Source organism: Centropristis striata, chromosome 12 (genome assembly GCF_030273125.1).
Source record: "Centropristis striata isolate RG_2023a ecotype Rhode Island chromosome 12, C.striata_1.0, whole genome shotgun sequence".
NCBI lineage: Eukaryota > Metazoa > Chordata > Actinopteri > Perciformes > Serranidae > Centropristis > Centropristis striata.
Window position 1 is genome coordinate 32,789,229 of NC_081528.1, and position 25,303 is coordinate 32,814,531.

Sequence of the window (25,303 nt, forward strand, 5' to 3'; positions counted from 1 at the left end):
TGGCTTTTATGAAGTTGCAACTGATGATTATTATACTCTGTCGTATGGTTAATAAATGCTTTGTAAAACATTTATAAACATTATTTAAATAGATGTTATTGGTGCACAAATAGTCACTTCTTCATCATTGAAAGATTTAGTGAGGCTAAATTAATGTAACTTGATGCTATATAAGCCAATTATTATTCATAAAATTATTATAATCATAAGTCACAACTTTATAATAGCCATCAAAATAACGTTTATAGATGTTTTACAAACATTTTCTTAAACATTTACAAACCATTCAATATTCTTGACAAATACTGGTATAAAAAACATATGTGCAACTAACTGTATAGCATTAATAATATTAGTAAACATTATCATCATTTAATTGTTTAACAGTAAAATAACTTAACTAAAGTACAATTAATTATTTATCTTATTATTAACCATTTATCTATGGTGGTTATTATAAAGTGTTACCACTTTTCCTAATCAGGCTGTAATTTGGGTAACTTACAATCATTTCCTCGGTAACACTTTACAATAACCATCATTTATAAATGGTAAACAGATAGTTTATTAATGTTTAATCAGCATTTATAAACTGTATATAGACCATTTAGAATGGTAAATACATAATTTCTTAATGTCTAACTAACTCCATCATTCATAAATGACAAATAGATGGTATATTAAGTTATATAATATTATATTATTATATTAAAGACATATTAAGTTTATAGTTACTTTACCATTAAGAAACCAATACATTATAATTAATAGTTTATCAATAGTTTTAGTTGCACTCATTTTAACACCATATTAAGTATGTTAATGATTTTGAAATGATTCATATACCTTTAAGAAATTGGTTGAAAACATTTAAAGATTAAATATGTATAGCACTTTGTAAATAGTTAATTGGTTTATAAACCATCTATAAACATTACTTAGTTGGTTATTGTAAAGTTTTACCATTTCCTCATAAAGAAATATGAAGTTTAAGACCAGTGATGTGTAACAAGGAGGCCATGGTTGCTCAGTATATTTCCAATCAGCCAGCTGATCGTGCAAGAAAGTGAAATCAGTCTGCAGGAGAGCATACAGCACATATGGAGAGTAAGGTTTCCAATGATAAATGTATGAAGCTAAGATTTTCTTCATTAAAATTTGTATTTTTTTAATAATGATGGCATAGTTAACTCTGTGTATGAAATGAGATTCATAAGTAAACTCACCTCGGTAATAACAAACCTGAAAGATCAGTCAGTAACTTTGCACCAAGGACTCAGACAAAGTGGGTTAAACAGTTTATTGAATTTATTTCTGCTGTTCAGAACTGTTTGTCATCTCTGGCTGACTTTACAATGTGTAAAGAAAGAAAAAGACTAAGAAAGGGGGGTGATAAAAACTATAAACATTAATCAAAAATGATAAACATAATTGGCTTATGCACAACCCCACCCTCCCCTGGGGAAGGAAAACCCCTTGCCGAATGCTAAAATACTGTGTTAAATGGGACGATTTTATATTTCAAAACCAATATACAGGGACTAACTGCTACTTAAAGAAAACTGAAGAACAAAATATGAAGATAATTATTACATAAAGGGGGAAATACAAGGGAAGTCATAACGCAACACCTGCCTTTTCTTTACTTTTTTTTTTTAAAAAAAGGAGGCAACAGTGAACTAGAGACATCAAACCGCTCCTTGTACATGTCTGTCCTTTCAACTGTTAATAACATTTCCAACACCTGGACGTTAGCTCAATAAACTGGGGTGGGTGGGGGGAGGGTGTTGCGTATATAACTTTCTAAAATAATTACGTTATTATGATTTAAAATTACAAGAAAATCATGCAGTTTGAACAAGCTGGTCTTCTGTTTCCAGATCTATTTAATGACCAGTTTGGGGGGGGGGTATAATATATATAAAAACATAAAAACAGAGAGTGGGGAAGGACTGTTGATCATGTGCTAACGTCTAACACCAAATCAAGATCCTTGTGCTGTGTACAGAAAACTCAAAAGGCCCTGATATGCACCCGTTGCATCATGGCGTACTGCAGGATACGTCACACATGACATCTAGCACCATTCAAAAAGTAAAAAAAAAAAAAAAAGTAAAAGAAAGAGTGCTTTATACAAGTCAGAGGCTAACATATTCACATAGCTACAGTGAAATGATGAAGAGTTTAAGCTGCAGGGAAGTTTTTTTCTGATCACGAAAACGGTTATGAACAATTAAATACAAACACAAAACACAGAATTTAAGGGGGAAGACGACAAAATAAAGTCCATCTTACTACAGAGTAAAGTCATGCTATAGTGTTTTAAATATTGGCAGTCAAAATAAAATGGAAAAAAACAACCCTCAAGGATTAGGCTAGTACTGATATAAATGGCTGGAGAGCTAAATTATACATTTCTCTAAATAAAAAAGAAAAGGGAAGTCAAATTTAAAGTCAACTCTTTTTAAGACAGAAACTCCTCCAGGAAAGCAAAAGACGTGTTTGTGTGTTGGTTTCCAGTCTGTTGTAACAGAGAAAATGTGCAGAATAAATACTTGTTTATTTTGCTTTTGTCGTGTGATCCGATTACATCTGTGCTTGTTTTCCTGTCGTTTTTTTCTTCCGAGCGACCCTGAGAGGTAACAGTTGTACTAGTCTCGGTTTGAGATGAGAATTCAGCGGCGTGTCGGCGAGATTTTTCTTTTCGTCCTGACACGATTCAGCACAGAATTTTTTTCTTTCTTAAAAACTTGGATTCACAATTAATGCAGAAAACAATGAGGCAGATCATTGGGAATTTTAGTTAAAATGGTCAAGTATTGATGCACTCTGCCTCGCTCGACTCTTAAAAGTCAGATTTCATGTTACAGGCATGTTTTTCTTGCAAAGCATATGTACACGGAGATACTGTGTCAGGCCCAAGCGCTCCCTAAATGCCATGCAAATGCAAATATTAGTGTTCCTTTGGTTATGTAAAAAAATCTACATGCATCTCATCCTTTACAAAAATAAAAGTATAGAAAATTACCGTTAAAAATGATCTGAGAATGCTTCCTCCAATGTAAAAAAAACATCACTTGTCATTAGTAATATATTCATATGTATTAATATCTAATTTATTACCTCCGCCTAAATTGTATATTAAAACTATAATCAAATATATTCTTTTTTTGTACTTCTCACACAGAGAATTAATTTCTCAAAGTGAATAATTAAAGTGTGAGAATATTCTGGCATGAAGCACCCACACCCTCCCCTCACCCCCAAACCCCCACTCCCCGACATAATATCAGGAAAATTGTTAAATAACAAAACCCTTCAAGAAGTGATTTTTCAAATTTCCTTCAAGATTTCATTTTGTTCTCCTGATAATTCTGCATAGCGTGTCATTGTGTACATGTGCAATGTGTACTTTACATGATTTTTTTTCCATTTTTTTACAGGATTTAAACTCTTTCTTTTAAAATGAAATGGTATAACCTAATGTGTCTCCTAGTTTGGGGTCCCTGTGTCGCAGGAAACCTAAGTGCTTTGAAAATGCACAGGCTCGAAAACAAAAAGGAAGAAGAAATTATCAGGTAGACCATTCGACAGTGGAGGCATACTGCTGTCTAAAACAATATAATACTTGGCCAACCAATCACTTGTTGGCAAATAAATTTACCCTTGAATGCCCCGTGTAATAATTCACAAATCACATTTCTTCATTTTTGTTAGTTGAACTGCAACAAAAAAAAACCTACCATAACACACTGGATTGAAGTCAAAAATGCCAAACTGCAAACACAGACCCTCTTAACTGTTAACTCACCAAATTTCATTGGAGAAAACTTTTTTTTCCTCTAAAGTGAGAAATTTAAATCGTACATATAGTCCACAGTTGGGCGAGATGTGCATCCAATGTTGTATCAAACATTTTAAACCTCCAGCCGTCCCGTCTTTTATCCTCTGCCTGTTCACAACACAGTCCGACTCCTGGGATCAAACTAAACTCTCTCTCTCTCTGGAGCAGAGGACCTGCACCTCACGCAGTATTCGGCCTGGCAGTTTGTGCGAGCGTCAGTGGAAAACTTGCCTCCAAAGAACGCACGAGTCTTCAACACCAACAACATCGAGTACCGTATCCAATCTAAAGCTATTCTGGTGTAACATAACTGAAATATAAACTCCGGGAGTTAATGATTTGTCTTTCACTCTTAAAACGTCACACATCGTTTAAAAATCATCAGTTCAGATTAGAAGAAGAAAAAAAAACGGCTAGCAGCCAAATCGTTGCAAGTGTTATATATATACTTTTAAAAAGGAAAAATATTGTGCATAGTAGCCTGAATCTCCTCCCCGTCCTCCGCATGTCTTGGCACACGACACGAGCGAGGTCTGGTTTTCAAAGTCCGAGAGAAGCGTCATATTTGAAAAAACGTATCTTTGGCCAGCAGGGAGGAGGAATGCACCAGTCGTTCTGTTGTTTCGTGAGGTTTTTTTTTATTGGAGATCGGTTCCTGGAAGACAAAATGATAAAATGGTCACTTATGTAGATTGGCTCATAAATCCACATTACATTACATTTGAAATTACTTCTCCATATCAGAGTCCCTGAAAAATGTTAAAATCCTTACTTGAAACTGCACTGTGCTAGCTGCAATTCAATCAATTGTTTAGTAAATAATTTTTTTTGTTGGAAAAATTACAAGTAATTTGAAGAAAAAATCTGAAAACTTTCCCAGTTACCTTTTTTTTGACAAATCTAAAAACAACAACAAATATATTCAATTTACTGTGCTACAAATCAAACAGAATATAAGCTAGTCCTTACATTTGAGATGCTATAAACTGCAATAGTTTCGTTTTTTTCCCCCCTAAATTAATGGATCATCAAGATGAAAACTGATTTCCTGTCGACCAACTTATCCATTAATCCAGTGATTGTCAAAGTATAAATGTGAAGTTTGTTATAACCTGCATTTGTATTATGATTAGAAAATATTAGGAATCTACACTTAAAGTGTATACCCTTTAAAGGTGTATGTTCTGAAATTAAGTACAAATTAGAAGTGTTAAAAACAAAAGGAGATGTCAAATTATTCCAGGGGACATGAGAGACATGAGAGGGTCCCTGGTACTCCTGTAAGGGTCCTTGGCAGATTGAGAAGGTCTGCAGTAATCAACTTTCAGCACTAACCGCCTTATCGTTTTGGTAATTTATTGAGCCAAAGAATAAAAAAAAAAAAATGTGGAAAACTCTTTATAGACTAAACAATTTATCAAATAAAAATGTATCAATAAACATAGATTAATCAATGATAAAAATAAATTAGGTGTTAGAAAAAGGAGCCATCACTGTACCTGGCTAACTCTGAAGAATTAGCTGGGCACCCAGCTGTGAGCGGAGCCCTGCGTGGTGGCCGGGTTGCCGTAGCCTTGGCCTCCCGGCAGTATGGGGTCAAAGTTGAAGTCGATGCCGTCACCGTCCATGAGGTCACTGTTGATGATGTAGTCCACGTCACAATCCAGGTTTTCGGTGAACATGTCAATGTCCAAGTCTGTGGGCAGTCGGTCCTGACCGGCCGGGAAGCAGGACGGAGCTCCGAACTGACTCATCCCCTGCAGGCTCACGCCGGGGTTGGCTGAGGTGACGGGCCCTCCGTGGTGAGAGCCCACCGCCGACACCGCGGCATGCTGGGCTTTGAGGGCAGAGAGCTGCGACGGGTCCTGAGACATACCTGAGAGGATCATCCCCAACCCCATCTGAGAGTGATGCTGGTGTTGTTGTGGCTGCTGCTGCTGCTGCTGGTGGTGGTGAAGGTGACGCTGCTGCATCTGGGCCTGCAGCGCCATGGGGGCCACCGTGTTGGGCTCCAGACCTTTACCCAACAGCAGCTGGTTGGGTTTGGACCTCACACCCCCCACCACGGATGTGCCCATGCCCATCAGGCCCACCCCTCCTGGACTGGGCATGAGGGGATCCACCTGGGTCATCATGACATCACTGGGAGGAGGGGAGTCAGAGGTGAGCAGCGCCTCCAGGCTGGAAGGCACGTGGGTGGTGTAATGGCCGCCCCCACGGGAGCCGGAGTTGGACATGGGGTTGAAGAGGGAGTTGCTGAAGGTCGACTGCTCTTTGCTGCTGGTTCCACACTGAGAGACGGAGGCCTGGGTCCCGGTGTGAGTGGGGGCCTGCGGGAGGCTGGATGGCTGCAGCTGATGGAAGGAGGAGGAGAAGCTGGAGCCACGAGGCAGCAGAGTGGAGGCGGAGGGCAGCGGAGTGGGAGGTGCTGGTGGTGCTGTGCTGGGACTGGCGCCTCCCTGCTGCCCGGTCATCAACGTGAGGCTGTCGATCAGATCCAGCTGATCCAGCTCCTCCATGAGGGTCTCGGTGAGGGTGGGGGTCAAGCTGCTAGCGGCGTATCTTCCCAGCAGTCCGTCCTCAGGCAGGTTATCTCCATCTTCCTGTCCAGGAGCGATGGGGGACAGACGTCCGCTCAGAGTGCTGGCGTCAGAGCTAGTGCGTGGGCGGAAGGTGGTCCACATGTCGGCGTCATCCAGGCTGCCGCGGGACGAGGGGCTGCTGCTGTTGACCCCCCATTTGGGAAACTGCTGGGACGAATTCGGGCTGTCCGCACCCGCTGACCCTGTGCTGCCGTCGCCCTGCACCCCCCCGGCGCCGCCCAGGCCGGCTGCCCCCGCCTGCTTCTTGGTCTGCTTGGCCCTCATGCGGCTCTTCAGCAGTTTGCTGCTGTTGTCCATGGAGGCGGCCCGGCGGCGGGGAGCCTTCCCGGTCTTCCCTCCCTCTGGGTTGAGCATCCACCAGGAGCTCTTACCTGTCGATTCATTGTGAACCCTCAAGAACTTGTTGTGGAGTGATAAATTGTGGCGAATTGAATTCTGCAAACAGAGAAAGAGAACAGGTAATTGTAAAAAGCATAGCCTTTGAAGATTTGAAGTCGGCATCCTTTTATTTAATTATCCTGCTATTAATTGTTTTTTCCTCGATCTTACTCAATTCCTTATATATTACATTTCTTTGTCCATGTTATTTTTTTTTTTTTTAAACAGTCAAGTCTAGGGTCGCAAAGGGTGGGAATATGTCAGATTTTTTTTTCTGAGTTTTTGCAAAATTTAATTATAGAGATTATACCTTTTAATATTACATTTAATTTAAATGTAACAGGCAGGCAACTCTTGCATCACATGTACAGGTAATTAACCAGCATCCCATTAAATAGGAGTTAACCCTGAGAGAATAAAGTGTACCATGTACACTTCAGTCTCCCATCACATGTACAGCAGCACTCTTGCACTGTCTGAGCCAAAGGACTACATGCTTCAATGTACATTTTGATTAAATTACTACTAATATTATGTTAATAATTTTTATATGTATATAGTTAACTAGCAGATACTAGTAACATCAGCCAAAAGGCGAAGTACGCAACTTGTTACCGTCTGCTAGTTTTTGTTATCCAGCTCTTACCATGATGGATGTAACTTAGCTTGACTGAACATGCTTACTGCGGAGTTTAACTGTTATTTATCTATAACAATTCATTCTTTATTGTGTAACATTTCTGTTGTAAATAAGTTGTTCACTTTAAACTCTAAGTCTGTACAAAACCAAAATCGTTTGCTCAAACTGTCAAAGTACTTCTCTGCATTAGTTAAGTTTCCAGCCAGCTAACTCACCTCATATTACACATCTGACACTGAATTTGACAAATTCACAGATTATGCCTCCTTTTGATAGGGTTAAAGGCTTGTTTCCACAGCCTGAGCAAATAAGCCCAAAATTTATTTTTCTATTTTTTATTTCCCATTAAATTTGTAATAAATTCCCGGTTATTGCCCTTGAATATTACTGGAATTTTGCAACCCTGGCCAAGACTAGTAGACACATATAAACTGTGACAATGGGTCACAAGTAGTAATTGGTTGAAAGAAGGTTGGGAACTAGCTAATACTACACATTTACTTTCAGGTCTCTTTTGTCACTTGACCTCTTTGCCTTTTTGCAGCCAAGCATAAAAACACATACATAATACATAAACAAACAAACAAACAAACAATAACTTGACTATTTAAGAGAGTGAAAGTGCTGTTACAGTAAGTAAATAAATATCTGCTGAAAATGAACAGTACAGCTTGTCATCATGTCGTCAAATATGAAAAACAAAGAAAAAAATTAAAGAGGTATTTTTTTATACCTAAAAAAACAAAGAGATATACTTTGATATTGGGATGTTATGATATGAGATGTCCCTCTGATTGTTGTAAGTCCAATAAACAAGATGGTTATCTGCAAACCAGTGTGATGTAACATGAATTGTAAGGCCATAAATCTATGAGTTATGGCACTTGTAGTCCATCCTGTAAAGCGGTGCAGTAAACATGTCCTCCCCTCATACTCACCTTCCAGCCGGCTGAGCTGTTGCTGTCTCCTTTGTCTCTGAAGTAAGGCACTGTCTTCACCATCCACTCGTAAATCTGTGCCAGGGTCAGCCTCTTCTCAGGTGAGTTCTCGATGGCCTGGCTGATCAGGTCTGCGTAGCTCTGGTTCCCCCACGCGTTGCGGCGGGACGATCCTTTGCGGGGCGTCGCTCCGGCTCCGCCCACGCCGGCCACGACCCCTCCCTCGGCCGCGGCGGCCGCAGCCTTCTCGGGCTCGGTGATTTGCTGGGGCTCGGGCTTGTCCTCGTCGGCGGGCGGGGTCCCGGCGGCGGACTCGGAGCCATCGGCCACCTCCGGTTTGACAGCAGAGATGTCGGGTCTCGGCAGGGGCCACGTGCAGGAGCGTGGTCTGCTCTGTGGCTCGAAATCTGGGTCAATCGGGGGCACCGAGGAGTCCTCCATGGCGGTCCTCTGAACTTCCACTCAACCAAACAGATGGGACCACTTATAACATCTAGGCTACCTTTAAAAGTTAAATTGAACTTATAGTGGATGATGCTTTAAAAAAACAACTTCCTGACAAAAAAATGCTCCAGCCACTGCGGGGGTGTAAACAGAGGGGCCTGGAGAAGAGACGTAATAATCTGGACACACCAATAGCCTCGGTTAATCCTCAGATTGGAGATTAGGGAACCCAAATAATCTCCTTAATAGTAACTATCATAAACCTTCCGATTTATATAGAATGAAGGAGGGCCGGGATGAGGGTCCCTTTGTTTGAATGAAATAAAAACAAAAGTGGCAGAGTGGCAGTGAACACCAACACATCTGGTTTTGTCTCATCTGGAAAGTAATAGCAAAAAGTTAAAGGTGAATGGATGCAAAAAAAATGCCATTCCTGTTAGTAAAATACTGAAATTAAATATTGTCAAAGGATAAATGCTATAAAGGGTATAGAATAGAAAAGAGAATAGAAAAGAAGTAAGTACTTTTTTAACAAATCAAAATTACAGAATTAATCCGTACCAAATTTGTCAAATTATGTGTATGTTTTCCCACTCAAACCTGTGTTTGTTTTACTGTTAAGCAATGAAGACTACAGGCAGGGATTAGCTGGCTACTGTTACAAAAGATCTTCTCAGGAGAGCCCTGTCTTTTTCCACTTGTAAACAACGTGATGTCTGGCCGCTCCACAAGCCAAAAACTCCACACAAACTTTATAAAAAAGACACAGACAAGCCCGGTTAAATCCGAGTTAAGAGAAAAAGCGTATAGCGGCTGATTATGCCAGCAATGGTTGTTAGCCAACTGCCAAAAAAGTGTAAAAACAGTAGAGTCTGGCGGCCTGCACGTTAAACCCGCTGGAACTAAACAACCGGAGAAATGTCGAGAAGAAGGAAGGGAGAGCAGGATTAGCTGGCTCACAAATAGTGTTTTTCAGTTAATAAAAGTGGGAAGATGAGAGAATTGTACGCTGAGAGGAGTCCGTGCTTCAAGTCTGCACGATCCGCCACATTGCGGCCAGGCGCATGTCACCATCTGCCATGTTTCTCCACTCCTGCCGCGGCACACGATGCGCCAAGAAGCGGCTATAAAAGCCTCTCCACCGAGGCCCGGAGCTCGGCTGGGCTTCGCCCCGCGGTCTCGGTAGACCGACTACAAAGCGGATTCCTGGGTGTTGGGTGAAGTTAGGTCGCCTCGGAGGTCTGTCGGCTCCCACTCGCCGCACTCTGAAAACAGCACGATAGCCACCGTAACGTTAGCTGGTTAAGCTCCTGCTACTCCAGAGTTTACAATCCGTGAAAAAGTCCGTTAAAAGCCCCCGATAACTTCCTCCAAGTAGCCGTTTTTAATCCTCGATCAGTTTGGTAAAAGTTGCTGTCGTTGTGTCGGTCCAAATATTCACTCCTTCAGTATTTTTTGGACTTGTTTTGTTTTGTTTTGTTTTGACTCGAGGCGAAGACTCCCTTCTGACGTCTGTTTACCACTGTCAGGCAACGCATTCTGCGCCTGCGCAGAGTGTGGATTTCTGGGAAATCGAGTCATTCAAGTGACAGCACAGGCGTAAACAGCAGCTGAGGGAGGCAACATGTACCTGTACCCGTGCATTATGTAACAGTTTCTGAAAGTGTGTTAAGTCCCAGATACAACTAGGGCAGTAAAGGTAGGCCTATTACTGGTAACAAGAGCACTGGTACTAGAAATAGATCACAACAACTAAAACTACAAAACAACATGTTGTAATTATGAGCTAATAATGGGCTAAAACCTTTTTTCAAAGTAGCCTATAATAAAACCGCATGGCCAGATTAACATGCTTCCTATAAACCCCCTCATAATACATTGGTACTGGCTTCGGCGTACTGTGTTTGTACATCATCTCCAGATTTTTCTTATGTGTACACTTCAGACCACAAATGCATTTAATTATGGTTAATTTTATGCCCATTGACCCAGAAAATGGTACTGGTACAACTGAGGAGAATTGATTTCCTAATGAAGACTTTAAATCATGGAAACATTTAGTATGTATTTGTTTATATAATTATCTTCTGTCTTTATTTAACATTTTCCACATTAGTCACTATTATTGCATTGTTTTGATTGTTAATTACTTTTTGCTGGACTTCAGGGCAATTCCAGGATTGTTAAAAAATGAAGTAGCACAGGTGGGACCAAGAACCAGTCAGGTTGGCCCATGGGAAATCAGGAAATGATAACAGAGACAAATAAAGCATTTAAAATTGGCGAAAACACTGGCTGGTGCCACCCCATGCCCTCCCCTTTAGACAAACCCCTGACGTTAAGTCACTGGCTATGTTAGCCTTTTGCACAATTTTCATTTATACTTTTATATTTTTAATAGTTATCCTAATTATTGCACTGTTTTATTTTTGTTGTTGTTTTAATTTAATTTGCACTTACTCCATTAGGGCTGATTTTTCAAAAAAGTCTTATTGACTATTCATTGACTAAATAACCAGAAAACATGTTTATATACATGATGATACATGGTGTATATTGTTATATCTATCTATCATGTGCAGTACAGGAGATAATTAGGCTTGTTACAGTGATGTTGTTGATGTTGATGTGATAAATGTTTTAACAAGATAAATGTTTAAGTCTGTTTCCTGCTGAGGCTCCTTCTAATGCATTAAATAAGTAATTCATAAGTAATCACACTGAATTTCACACTGAATGCACCCCAATAAGCAGCAGAAAGGTTTCAGCAAGGTTTTTGTTTTTTTGCATTAACTCTACAGAGTCTGGGGCTATTTAGTCCATTTCTGAATCCTTTTCATCCTGCCTGTATACACCGCTTAAAAATGTTTAAATGCCATGTTGGTTTATTTTTTACACCTATATGACCTAATAATAATTGATTTTTTATTCTGACTTACTAGATCAACATTTTGAACCAAAAAGAAACAAAAAAACAAACAACATAAATGTGATCATTTTGTGTCTTTTTTAAATTCATTTTGTGTCTTTTTTTGTAGTCATTGTGTGTCTTTTTTTTGTCATTTTGTGTCTTCTGTGTTTTTCTTGGGGGTCATTTGGTGTCTTTTTTTAGTCATTTTGTGTCTTTTTCTGGTCATTTTGTGTCTTTTTTTGGTCATTTTGTGTCTTTTTTAGTCCTTTAGTCCAACATAAAATGTGATTTTGAATCTTCTTTTTACTCTCAAACGCTATCATGCTCAATAAAGAATTTTAAATGTTGCAAATGTGAACAAAGGTTGCAAATATAACATATAAGAGGGTTACACCCAGTTCTATCATTTTATACTAAATAAATTTGACCTTTTCTCCAGTTTTACTTTGTATATCATCATCAAACTGAAACTGGCCTCATGGCAGAACTTTATATGTAAATTTACAGTAGGGCTCCACGCTGCTTTGTTTTCTAGACTGGATGTCATGAAGAAGTCATGCTTTGGTGCTTTTGGTGACTCCAGAGGGCCAATGTTGGTGATAATGGCCTCGCTCTGGACTCTAACTCCCAGAAGTCTTTGCGGCGGTTCTCTGTGTTTACAACCAGCTGACATCCGGTGTCTTCCCGTCCATTAGCCACCGATACCACAGTCAACGATATCCATCTACACTCGATATTTCCCTCTTGAAAAGCACTCCCCGCTGATTCGTCAACTCAACTGAATGCAACATTTCATCAAAGTCATCAGATGCAGGTGAGCCTGGCTGGATAAAAAGTGCCGTTTGTACATTTAGTTAGCCAGCTAGCCCGCAGCTAGCCAGCGATAGCGAGCTAATGCTAACGTTAGCAGAAGGCTTCCTCTTCGCAGCGATCAGTTTCGACATCTGTCAGGACATAACTCGGTGCTAGTTGGTGTCCTTGGGCGAGATGCATATTCTAGCTGTTTAAAAAAACAAACCATTTCATGAGTACAAGCCAGCTAATTAGCAACGGTGGTTAAAAACAACCTAATATAAATAAAAAAAACATTAGCCCGCTAGCTTAATTAGCTTAACGATTGAACATTGAGAGCTCGTCGCTTCCGTCGCCTGACAAGCTAAGTTTGTCATGTTTAATTCGATAAACCATGGCGAAGTGACACCGTTTACTCACAACTAACACTATTCAAGGTAATTGATCAGCAATGTGCATGTTTGGCGTTTGATTGACAGTGTTGTGATGTTAGCTGTAACGTTAGCGCCACTTAGCTCGGCGGATAATGGATTATGTGCAGTGCAGTTCTGGTGCCAGGCTGTGGGAAGCTGCCTCACAGTGTTTGTGTTGTTTGTGTCAGGGCTCTGGCCCCGTCTCCAGCAGCTGAAGCACACCAGCCCTGTCCTCTCTGATCCACGTCAACGGTCTTCCTCCACCCTGAGCCATGACCAGCCAGAGGGATCTTGATATGGTGAGTTAGGGTCTGACACCTTTGAAGTTATTTTCCAACATCAACACAGAACCAAGCTTACAAATTAATCTGTGTATGCTGATGACATGTGTCTCTGCATTGTATCCCATCACACATACTGTTCCTGTGTGATAAACAGACATAATTCACTTAATTATTATTGTTGTAACATACAGTAATGTTTCCCCAAGTTTAAATAATTTGGGGTTCGGGGTACGAGGATGGGGGGTTCCTGGATTAGTCAACGTTCACAAACACTTAGCTGGGACAGTGACTGCTGTTCCTGTGAACACCATCTGTCTAATCTCAGTTAAAACGTTGCCCTACTTTCCTTTCAAGGTTTAGACGCCAATTGATTGTACCCTCTTATTAAATCCTGGCCCCCAGCCCCCCACTGTAGGAATGGACAACAGTCATTTAGAGTCGGATTAGAAATGATGAAAGAAGTTAAATGGGTATTTTTGTCATTTATGTCACCTGGTTGCTTGCTTTCTCACCTGCAAGTATGCACATCATAGTAATTCACAAAGAAAAGATAGCAATCTTTTGAATTTGTGAAGCTGAAACCAGCAAAAATTTTGTATTTTTGTTGTATAAATGGTTAACCAATTTTATTGATTGTCAAAGACAGAAAATTATCATTTTATTTTGATATATGTCAGTTAGACCACCAGTTCTCCCAGTCCACATGTGAGTAATAAAAGGGGAACATTTAGTGCTGGAACAATCAGTCAATTAATCTGTTTATTCAGTAACATACAATCTGTAACTATTTAAATATTTGATTAATTGTTTCATTTTTTTAGAGCAACAGTTTTAAATTTGCTATTTGTGACTTCACAATGAGAATATTTGTAGCTTTTCTCAATTTTATATCATTAGAAACTGAATACTTTCAGGATTTGTTTAGGAAAAATGAAAAATCTTTAAATGGCTCTTGAAATTGTGAAATATAATTGTTTTAAATTATATCATATTAAACAAAAATGTTGTTAAATATCTTATCTAGGACACCTACGTCAGGTAGAAACCAACAAGGCAGTTTGGGGTTTAATGGATCAACAATCTTTGCAGCAGCTCTGTGGCGTTAGCTTGTGGATGGTTATGTTTTTAGCAAATGTCAAGAATGGATAAGCCTTTGGTAGCCATGTTAACCCTAAAAAAGTAATTCATAATAGTGTTTGAAGGATTTAATGTCTTTCTTTGGATTGGAGAACCTCGAGAAGGTCTATGATGTGGGATGTTGCCATGGGTAAGCTGGCAGATTTGCCTTTGTTTTTATTTTGTTGTTGATGAAAGGGATAGGGACGGGAAAGGGGACAAAGCTTGTTAATGATGACATGGGTATGTAACCCCACATTGAGGTTATTCAGTTCAGAGGGGGGAGGGGAGGGCAGAGGACCACCGAGGGAGGATTGTATTTGTAAACAGATCAGAGAGTGGGGTCGTCCCTCCCTGACGTCACACCTCGTGGTTAAGTCTCTTTGTTCTTGCCTCTGATTTGTGAACCCAAAGAAAGTTAATGTCCCACCTTTAGAACAGGGGGATTGTCAGGGAAAATTAATTCGGAATCTGTCAATTCTAACTCTTGAGTAGAGAAGTCTCAGCAGAGAGATTTAGTGGATGGGGTGTTTTTTTTTTCTCCAGAGTAATTTTTTGGAGTAGCAGCATGATTGATTAGAGATGATGGATTAATGGATTAATAAGGAACAGGACTTACTGCAGCATAAATTTGACGACTGAGGTTCAAAATGGATCAATAAATTAGGTCAGAGTGATGTTTCAATCCTGGCCTTGAGCTGACTATACATACAGTACAAAATTAGTGGACAAATTAAAATAAACGTTAAATTATGACTGCAAATCTCTCACTATTGATGTCTGCTTTAAATCTATGAGAAGGAGCTGGATGGACTCCAAAGCACAATTTATTTAAATGGAAAAACATCTCAAATACATCCAAAGTAGTTTTAAGTTAAATAAATAAAATAAGCTATTGTACATATGATATAGTCATGATGTTCATCTGCACAGCTTCCATGATGCAGCACAACAGCCTGTTGGTACAGTTTGTATACAGTATGGGTGTGGTGTCAGAGCCAGCTGAGATCGTAACGCCACCATCTTCAGTTGAAACTGTCTTTACTTCTGGTTTCAGATTGTTTTTTTAACTCTGTTGTCCAGTGTTTAATTTCAACACAAAGCAGCAAACAAAGAAACTAGTTGTTAGCACCTGCTGCTGTCGTATTATCAATCATTAATGATTATACATGTGACTTTGACTAAATTACAATACTGTGAGTATTACCTTTTTTTGTGTATTAATGTTTTTTTTTTTTTTATATACCTACAGTCATTTACTCTAATTATTTGAACTATTCAATGTCAGAAACTATTCATTGCTTTGTTTTGTGTGTTTAAAACTCCACGGTTCACATCCATCTTGGTACCAGTCGGCTATCGCTCTAGCCCGATTATGACTCCAACTTCTTATCTTGGCAAGACCCGCCCTGGGTGGCAGCCTGGAGGGTTCAGGTTAGACATCGACCTTGAGTGGTTCAGATTAGGATAGGCCATTGGTCAGGGGAAAGGACCTGAACAAACCACATAATAGTAACTAGGGCTGGACAATATATCAGAATTTTGTTGATACTCTAATATGAGACCGATATCATCTTAGATTTTGGATATGTGTGATTTGATATTGTGATATGCCTTAAGTGATATCTTGGTTTTAATTGCTACAATACAGTGACATGATGTAATTTACTGAATTAACCAGATGGTTCTAGCCTTTACAGTAGTGTTCAAAATAATAGCAGTCCAATGTGACTAACCAGATTAATCCAGGTTTTTAGTATTTTTTTATTGCTACATGGCAAACAAGGTACCAGTAGGTGCAGAAGATTCTCAGAAAACCAACAAGACCCAGCATTCATGATATGCAGCTCTTAAGGCTGTGCAATTGGGCAATTAGTTGAAAGGGGTGTGTTACAAAATATAGCGGTGTGGCATTCAATCAGTGAGGTCATCAATTTTGTGAAAAAACAGGTGTGAATCAGGTGGCCTCTATTTAACCCATTTAAGCTGAGAAAGCATGACCGCATTTCTACCATTAAAACTGGGAGCGCTGTTGCGTTATTCTACCATTAACGCCGGGAGGGTGAATACGTCGTTTTGTAGTTTTTTTTCCACCTATTTTTGGTCTCTTGGCCAATAAAATGCATCAGAATACATGCGGGAGTGTCGCAATGCAACATGGGACTTTTCCAGAACTTTGAAATCATGGCGGAAGACGACTATAGCGGAGGAGCTCAGAAGTAAGTGACGGAAGCGATCTTGATGGAAACGGCGCTGCGATTTTATTGCTGATCCGGACTTTGAACCCTCGGAACCAATCGACCGGGATTTATGGATGAGGAATGTTTTTAGACGACATATTTTCACCGAAGAACAGACAGATTTGTGGCCATCTGGAGAAATTAACAATAATAATACTAATTGATTGTGATGATGATATAAGAAATCATGACTGTTTATGTCTTATATTACTTTATATGTCGTTGAGTGAAAAGTGCAATATAGATAAAATGTATTATTATTTTTATTACAGTAGGCTAATGAGAACTAGGTCTATTTCTTCCAATGGTAATATCATGTTTACATCTTGCTAATTTTACTTACAGTCCATATACAGCCATACTAGTGCACTTTATGTTTTACATTTTTATTGAAAATAATGCTGCACTGACACTTAAAAAAATTATTGTACTGACACTTTATTTTTACATTTTCGATTGAAAATAGTGCTCCTCAGTTGGCAGAGCACCTGCCTCATGTGTTGGGGCTGTAGTTCTCTCTGTTGAGTTTGTTGATTTAAAAAAAAAAAATGTATTGAAGGTTTGGACTAATAATACCATACTTCTCGTGAAAGCCACATGTATAAGCTCTCAAATACTTTTTGAATTTCATTTCTATCTGCTACAGAGGCTGAAAAATTTCCAGAAGAGAGATTCATAACAGTTCATTATTCTCATTTAACTTCTTGCAGAAACCAGCATTACGCTTCTGATATCAAAATTTTGTCCTGTTGCCTACAGATTCTGCAGTCATATGCAGATATCTGTTTATCACATAAGAGAAAGAAATGCAGAAATCATCCCAGTTGAGAAGTTGGAACTTGGAATAAAGATTAAAGAATAATAAAATGGTTGTATTTTGGTAATTTAATCAATTAATAATGTCAGCTCTACTACAATATGTGTTGGAATAGTTCAAATATTTTTTTGAACAAGTGTCCCACACAGATTTCCTGATGTAAAAGTATTTCATATTTAGGCCTCCAAGGCATGTTGGACAAGCAACTCCTTTTATTTTTAGTTTTTTTTTTTTTTTTTTTTTTTAACAGATTGGTTTGTGTAGTTGCCAGAGGATAAAACGTGGAAGAAGCCCCACTGTTAAAGACCCTCCCACACATATGCACAGTCCCCCTCGGGGCTACGCACTGGTCATGTAAATTTAATAACATGGCCCAGAGCTGTCTGGGACACCTGGGGTTATCGCATTAGGCCGACAGCCTGGAGAGGAGCTCGCAGCACCCTGGAACTAAAGGGCCACTGTTCCCCCGTCAGCCACGCCCTTATCTGTTGTCCACTCTGGCAACAGGGGCTCACTTCAGTGTAAGCCCTCAGTGAATGAAGTCGCCCAGTCAAAGGGTGGAGATCTGGTGTGGATAAATCTAATTAGACTGGAATGCCCATCTCTTCACAGCCGTCTAAAGGTCACCTCATGTCTAAAGAGGTTAGAGGAAGTGGAGGGATTCCACCACAACTCATTTAGAAGAACTTTACTGGGAGTTAAGTGTTTCCGTTTGACATTTCTCTGGACCACGATTTTTCTGTTTCTTTTCTGCTTTAGGTGCACCTCCGCCTCATCCTGGTCAGTGGGAAAACGCAAGACTTCACTTTCTCCCCAAATGACTCAGCCACAGACATCGCCAAGCATGTGTTTGAGAACTGGCCTGCAGGTACATTTTAATGGCATTCAGTTTGCACTGTTAGTGTGAGTTTATATGTTTTACAGATTTTATTACTTTGCACTGAGCAGTCCTTCTGATTCAGGCACAATCTGCATACACATATTTATTGTTAGTTTCTTCAAATAATATTATTATATATGAAATTGTTATATTATAATAATAATAATCAACAACTGGTCTGGGTTTATTGTTCCATTTGCTTTGCTGTGGCAGTGTTATTTAATTAGTGTTATGGTGAAGAATAGTGACAGTTAATGAAAGAGCCAGACTGATGAAGAAACCAGGACAATATTAGCTTTTTGCAGATGTATTATCATTGGTGAAATCATTGGCTGATCTGTACCAAAGAATTGCAGCACAGAGATTTCAAACTATATTTAAGATAACAAAAAAATGTGTCACATTTATCAGAAGTTTAAAGTAGTTCAGTATATATTTTGGTCTTTTTGGAATTTTAGATCATTTTTAGTTCTGTTTTTATGTAAAAAATGGGCTTATATATTGTCAGAATTTTTTAAAACTCCAAATATCGATACATGTGTGCAATGTAAGTACATGTCAGCCTGACAGATGGAGTATCAGTTGAGTTAAAGTGAGCTCTTTTTTTCCCCTCTTCTCTAAAAGGATGGGAGGAGGAGACGGTGAGCAGTCCCAGCATACTGCGCCTCATCTTCCAGGGACGCTTCCTTCATGGCAACGTCACCCTGGGAGGTAAGACCTCCTCTGAACCAAGACACCGTCACTTTCATTCTGACCTCTTTATCTGTCTAGCTTACTAAAAACATGCCTGGAAATGAACAAAAAACAGCTCATAAGGTTGTAGCTAAGGTTTTATAAATCTCTCCCGAGGCTTACAGGTTTTGTTGGATCTCTTTTTACATTTATTCTGTATGAACAAGTAAAACTGTTGAAACAATTAAAAATGTTAATTCACAGTTGGCACTCATCAATTAACACAACAACCTCCAGATTACCAGTTTTAACCCTTTATCATGCGAAGAACTATATTTGGTAACTTCAGTGGGTATCAAAATGGGGTCGAGAAAAAAGTTGCAAATGTACTAGATTAAAGTGACAGATCTACAAGAAAAAAAGTTGCAGATTTAAGAGATTTAAAGTGGCGAATCTGTGCGAAAAAAGTCGCAGATTTATGAGATTTAAGGTTGTGAATCTGCGAAAAAAGTTGCTTTTTTCCCACTTCTTTCTCATAAATCTGACTTTTTTTTCCACGCAGATTTGCTTCTTTAAATCTCTTAAATCTGCGACTTTTTTCTTGTAGATTTGCCACTTTAATCTAGTAAATTTGCAACTTTTTTCTCAAAATATTTTTTTATTTTATTTTGGATATCAGCTGATGTTACCAAATATGGTTCTTCACCTGATAAAGGGGTACTTTCCTTTCAGTAACAACTGGATGGTTTATCTGAAAATGTTGTCACATGAAAATGTAATCATATTATTAATCAAATTTGCCACTGGGGGAACATTCTGTTACATGTAGCCAAAGAACAACGAGTAACACAGGGTATTTCTTTGCTTAAAGCTCTGAAGTTGCCTCCTGGCCGGACAACCGTCATGCACTTGGTTGCCAGGGAGACTCTTCCAGAGCCCAACTCTCATGGTGAGGATAATTTTTTTACAGGCAGAATTTTCATTTTATTATTGTTTTCATCATACAAGATGAAGTATCAAGAAGAAGCACTTCATTAAACTTCATTAAACTTCATTAAATTAATCATACCACACTATCAAATTACTCCACTACAAGAAAAGTCCTGCATTCAAAATGTATTTAAGTAAAAGTAAAAAAGTATTAGCATCAAAATGTACTTAAAGTATCAAAAGTATTCATTATGCAGAATGGACCCACTTAGATTGTTTTATATATTCCAAATATATGATTGGATTTTAACTATTTATACATTTATGTAAGCAGCGTTTTGATTCTGTAAAGATGGGGCTTGTTTAACTACTTAATATACTGTTATGAGGTTGAGTTTACCAATTTATCATGATTTTTATGTTAAATATCGACCTGAAAAGTAACTTTAAAGCTGTCCGGTACATGTAATGGAGTAAAAAGTACAACAGTTGCCTCATATCATATTATAGTTACTCTTCTGTAAATTAAAATTAGAAGGGTCAAACAGTAAAACTTAACTTTAAAATGGAAGATTTAGGGCTCCCGAGAATGATAACTTCCAGTGTTAAAGGTTAACAGGACGCCTCCTCCTGCTCTGTATTTACAACTTCCATGTTTGCCCTCATCACGTTACCTTGTGAGGCAGCTGGATACTCGAGATCACGAGACCACACAAGATCATGAGAGAACAGCTACTGCAGTCTCTACTGGTGGACACATTTCTGCCTAAGCTCCGACTCCATACTGTACGCTCCTTCAGTCCTGCTACATTTTCTAGCATGCTGTGAGAGAGAGCCAAGCAGGATTTAAGGGTCTGGTGTGTTCTCAGTCAGAGCGTGGAAGTTGATAAGTTGCAGTTTCAGGGCCCTTTTTTTACCTCTCACATATATCATGAAGTGGGCGTTTATTGCTACCGCTGCTAACCTCAACATCACTCACACACACACACACACACACACACACACACACACAGACAGATTCTGCAGAGTGATACGTTCTGTCTTCCAGTTTCAGCTGGTTGTTTTTATCTCACCTCGTGTCTCTGCTGTCCTGTCTTTGTAGGTCAAAGGAACAGAGAAAAAACCACAGAGAGCAACTGCTGTCTCCTCTTGTAAAGCTACAGAAACGACCCCTTATACCCCCCAACACACACACACACACATGCAAACACACACACACACACACACACACACACACACACACACACACACACACACGTATATAAACATAAATACACCCTGTTCTCTCCTGCCTGTCATCCTGTCAGCTGTGGATTTGGATTAAATCACAGGAAGTCTGGTCGGGGCCGCTTTGGTTGAACGCTTGTCCAATCTGAGGCTTTTTTTTGTGCCAATATATTCACTTTTCGCCCCCCAAAACCTTTGACTGTGTCGGCAGAATTTGCCGTTCTTCCTTTTTATTTGAAGATCACGACATTAGACGATACCTTCCTCTCCCTCATGGACCCGTTACCTGCTGGACAAGTTTTAAAAAGCTGTCATGCGTAGTGGAAAAGACCCGGGAAGTCTCCACTCTTCATGGACACAGATAAAGGATGTGTGGGCTGTTACCCTCCCCTACTAGTCACATGGATGTTTCCCCACTGAATGGTGTTAACCCTCTCATTGCACTTAACCAGTTTCTTAATTCAGAAATGTTTATCGTGTTTCATCTCTCCCACCCCCCCCTCCCCCCCACCCCCAATGGCTTTTTTTCTTTAATGGTCATAGGAACAGACCTTAATTAATTCCCCGCGTTGTAGAAAATGTGCCATCCTCCTCATGAGACTGTTTCTCACTAACTGAACCAGTTGGTCTGTATCAGCACCAGTGGCGTTCGTGCCATTACCTTACACCTCCTTGTTCCTGGAAATGGACCAATGGAGAAAATACTTTTGAGGGGGCGTTCAGGTCCACAAGAAACGGGAACAGACTCGTAAAAAGATGGAGACGGAGGGTTGCTTGTATGCCATCAGGTGTTGTGTTCGCACCTCTGGCTTTGACATTATTGACTAGGGCGTCGATGTTCCTTCACACCGGGAGCTGACACGGCGGGCCAGTTAAACGCAGACAGAAGGAGCGGTTGAAGATGGGAGGGAGGAGTGTCGTCGGTGTGAGAGCCCCCTCTGCTGGACACTGAGAACGAGGCAGTGGGAGACTTTCTCCCACTTGGATGAAAAGTTAAAAGGAAAAATTTTGGTGGCGTTTCACCTCCTTTTCATTTGGATGCTGTCTTTACTTCTTGTTTGCCTTTTATCGTGGAATTCAGTAATATCATTAATATTGAAATTCAAATATATCGATTTTTATCTTGTGTATAGGTATTTGTTCAATTTTAGTGTGGGTGAGTTTGTGTATGAGTGTGTCTGAGGGTGTGTGATGCACGTGGCATACTGTATGAGGACTAGTGAGGGCATGTGGTCTTAAAAAAATAAAAGGTGGTGCACTGGGAGTGTTGATGGGCTGCGGTTTCTTCAGAAACAGTCGGAAACCTTTTGATTCCTTCCATTGAGTGTCCTTTGGTTTGTGTTTTTGTCAATCAATGTCACTGCTATGAAGTTTAGCTCAGTATGAATAAATGTAAAAACTAAAATGCAATGTGGTCTACATAAAAGCTTGTATTATAAATTAATAAATCTTTAAATAAGGCAACTTCTCTTGATTTTTTTTTTTTACTGTTTATCACAGGGCAACTGAAAAACGAGTTGTGTCTACAACTATTTCCGTTAGCGATTTAATCTGTTCTGTTTTTGTAATTTTTTACCATTTAAAATGTCTGGGAAGCTTAAGGATATTTTACACAGTCAAAGCCTACAAAATACATATATATATATAAATATATGTATTATTTTATTTTGTCTACTTAAAGAAGCAAAATAAGTAAATATTTTCCAAAAAAAATTCAATTAAATTGATACTTTTATAGTATATAAATATATATATATACTTCTATAACTATATACTGTTATAGAAGTGTTTTAAAGTTAAACTACAGCTCCCATAATAACACTATAATAAATTGTTTAGCCAAAATAGAGAAAAGCAGCCCCTTAAAGACAAACATGAACCAATAAAACATTAAAACCACAGTTTTTGATCCAATGGTCATTAAAATCATAGATTCTGTTCATCAGACTTTCAATCTAGAGCCTGGTCTTAAAAACGGTATTTTTCACTATAGTTATGAGAATGAGCCATTTTCTCATGCTTGCTCTGTGGTAAATAAAAACTAGAATGGATGGTCTGGAAGGAATCAGGCAAATCCCTGCGGCCATCCATTCTAGTATCAACCCTCGGGGGCGAATACATGATGTTTTCCTGGTTTCCACTCCAGTTATTGCTGTTGTATTATGGAGCGCTGCAGTGTTCGATGCAGTGGATCAAAATAAGTGTTGCTCGTCATTGACTTCACCAAGTCTGAAAAAAAACCATGTAATAGTATTTGTGTTTTTATCCTCTTAAAAACAAAGTGGCATTTTCTAAACAAACTGGTTTTTAAAGGGTTTCAATTCTGAAAATGAGTCAATAATTTATGCTTTTAATGTGTTTATGTGTTTAATTTATGTATTTTATATATTCATGATCAGGACTGAAGTTGGTTAAATTATTTGTGGACATGTTTGTAAGTGGATGGTGAAAGTGAACTGTATTTAACAGTAATGTTAGATGAGCAGAAAGACAATCCAGGCACTCCAAAATTTAAGAAATCAACAATCAAGAAAACAAATATTAAAAAGCTTTTATTACAGAGGGTGAATCAAAAACCAACTTGTTTCGACCACTAGGTCTTCATTAGCTTCTGTTTAAAGATAAGAGTCTGTAGTTCATTTATTCACCTCTAGGTGGCGGTGTCTCTCTGTGAACCTGATGAGAGGGGCTTATTATGGGCTGATGGATGGATGTATAAAGCTTTTTACTTTGGCTCTACCTGATGCCCTCATACAAGTTAAATGAATAAGGAAAATAAGTTGTTAATTTCTGTTTTAAAATGGGCCACTTGGTATTTGATCTTTTATGAAGCACCTGACAAACAAGTTGAAACACTGTGAAAGTTTAAAAGGAGTCAGAATATATTTACAGCCAGTTAACTGATAGATGATGAGTCAGTTGACTTGTGTTGTTCTAACTGGGTCATTACTTTGTGTCGAGCTGATTTTCAGCAGCTTTCTTCTCGTCTGCCTCAGGAATCTGCTCCTGACGTGTAGCTGCAAGACGTCCAGGTTTCCAGTTGACACTGGCAGTGTACTTTAGGAAAAGAGCAGTCAACCCACAACTTTCTCAACATGCCGCACTCCCAAAACCTGCTATTGTGTTGAAACGACTCATCATTCCACCTCTCTTCACTCTTTCCACTTGCTCTTATCTGAACTGCTTTTTGACACCAGAGTTTAGAGGGAATCAAAACAGCAGCGTCCAGCTGACCACAGAGGTGATCAGCAGTGTTTAAACGAGGGTCCGGGGAGTTTCTGTCTAGGATCTCAGCTACTTAAGTCCACCACATTGAGAGCTGCTGCAGGATGAATTGCTTTCTGTGGTCAACATGACTCAAAGCACGCGTGCAGCCAGTGTGTTGGGTGTGCTGCAGCGGGCTGCGGTCCAACCAATACTCACTGTCTGTCCCCGGAGGGCTGTCTGCACTCTGCTGCCTCCATACAGTCCTGATATGGAGGGCTTAGCCCACCACTTATCCCTCTTTGGCAGAAGTTTAGATTTCAAGAATCCTCCTCAAGTACAAGTTTTGTGAGTACACCAGTTAGACAGCACTTAAGTTGGATTGAAAACAACTCAAATTTGTTGCAAAAGTAGCTTATGTGAGGACTGATCTGAGGAGGGGTCACCTAGTTATCAAGTTCTTACTCGTTTACTAGTAAAAGCTATATCACACATTGTAAAAGCAATTATTTCATTTAACATTTTACTTACAGTAGTGTTCAATATAATAGCAGTCCAATGTGACTAACCAGATTAATCCAGGTTTTTAGTATATTTTTTATTGCCACATGGCTAACAAGGTACCAGTAGGTGCAGTAGATTCTCAGAAAACCAACAAGACCCAGCATTCATGATATACACACTCTTAAGGCTGTGCAATTGGGTAATTAGTTGAAAGGGGTGTTTTAAATAAAAATAGCAGTGTCTGCCGTTGACTTTACAAACATAAAACTATTTTGTACAAACTTTTTTGTTTCTAGGATTTAGCAATCCTGTGATCACTAAACTAATATTTAGTTGTAAAACACAGTTTTTTATAACTGCTTCACATCTGTGTACCTACTGGTACCTTGTTTGCCATGTAGCAATAAAAAATATACTAAAAACATGGATTAATCTGGTTAGTCACATTGGACTGCTATTATATTGA

At 39.2% G+C, this 25,303-nt stretch overlaps 2 protein-coding genes across 3 annotated transcripts; one reads left to right on the forward strand and one right to left on the reverse strand.

Moving 5' to 3' along the window:
* Positions 1-1,285: 1,285 nt before the first annotated feature.
* foxo4 (forkhead box O4) lies at positions 1,286-10,360 on the reverse strand. The gene is made up of 3 exons (XM_059346261.1): positions 8,404-10,360; positions 5,344-6,882; positions 1,286-4,499 (listed from the first exon to the last, which is right to left on the reverse strand). Exons 1-2 carry the CDS (start codon positions 8,842-8,844, stop codon positions 5,362-5,364), a joined length of 1,962 nt encoding a protein of 653 aa, XP_059202244.1. The 5' UTR covers positions 8,845-10,360; the 3' UTR covers positions 1,286-4,499; positions 5,344-5,361.
* A 2,054-nt stretch (positions 10,361-12,414) lies between these two features.
* Positions 12,415-22,589, forward strand: ubl3b (ubiquitin-like 3b). 2 transcript variants are annotated; one of them, XM_059346722.1, is made up of 6 exons: positions 12,415-12,572; positions 13,152-13,262; positions 18,180-18,288; positions 18,925-19,011; positions 19,844-19,921; positions 21,005-22,589. In XM_059346722.1, exons 2-6 carry the CDS (start codon positions 13,236-13,238, stop codon positions 21,055-21,057), a joined length of 354 nt encoding a protein of 117 aa, XP_059202705.1. In that variant the 5' UTR covers positions 12,415-12,572; positions 13,152-13,235; the 3' UTR covers positions 21,058-22,589. The 2 variants fall into 2 exon arrangements, with proteins under 2 accessions (XP_059202705.1, XP_059202706.1); XM_059346723.1 differs by lacking the exon at positions 12,415-12,572 and adding an exon at positions 12,663-12,987.
* The last annotated feature ends 2,714 nt before the right edge of the window (positions 22,590-25,303 follow it).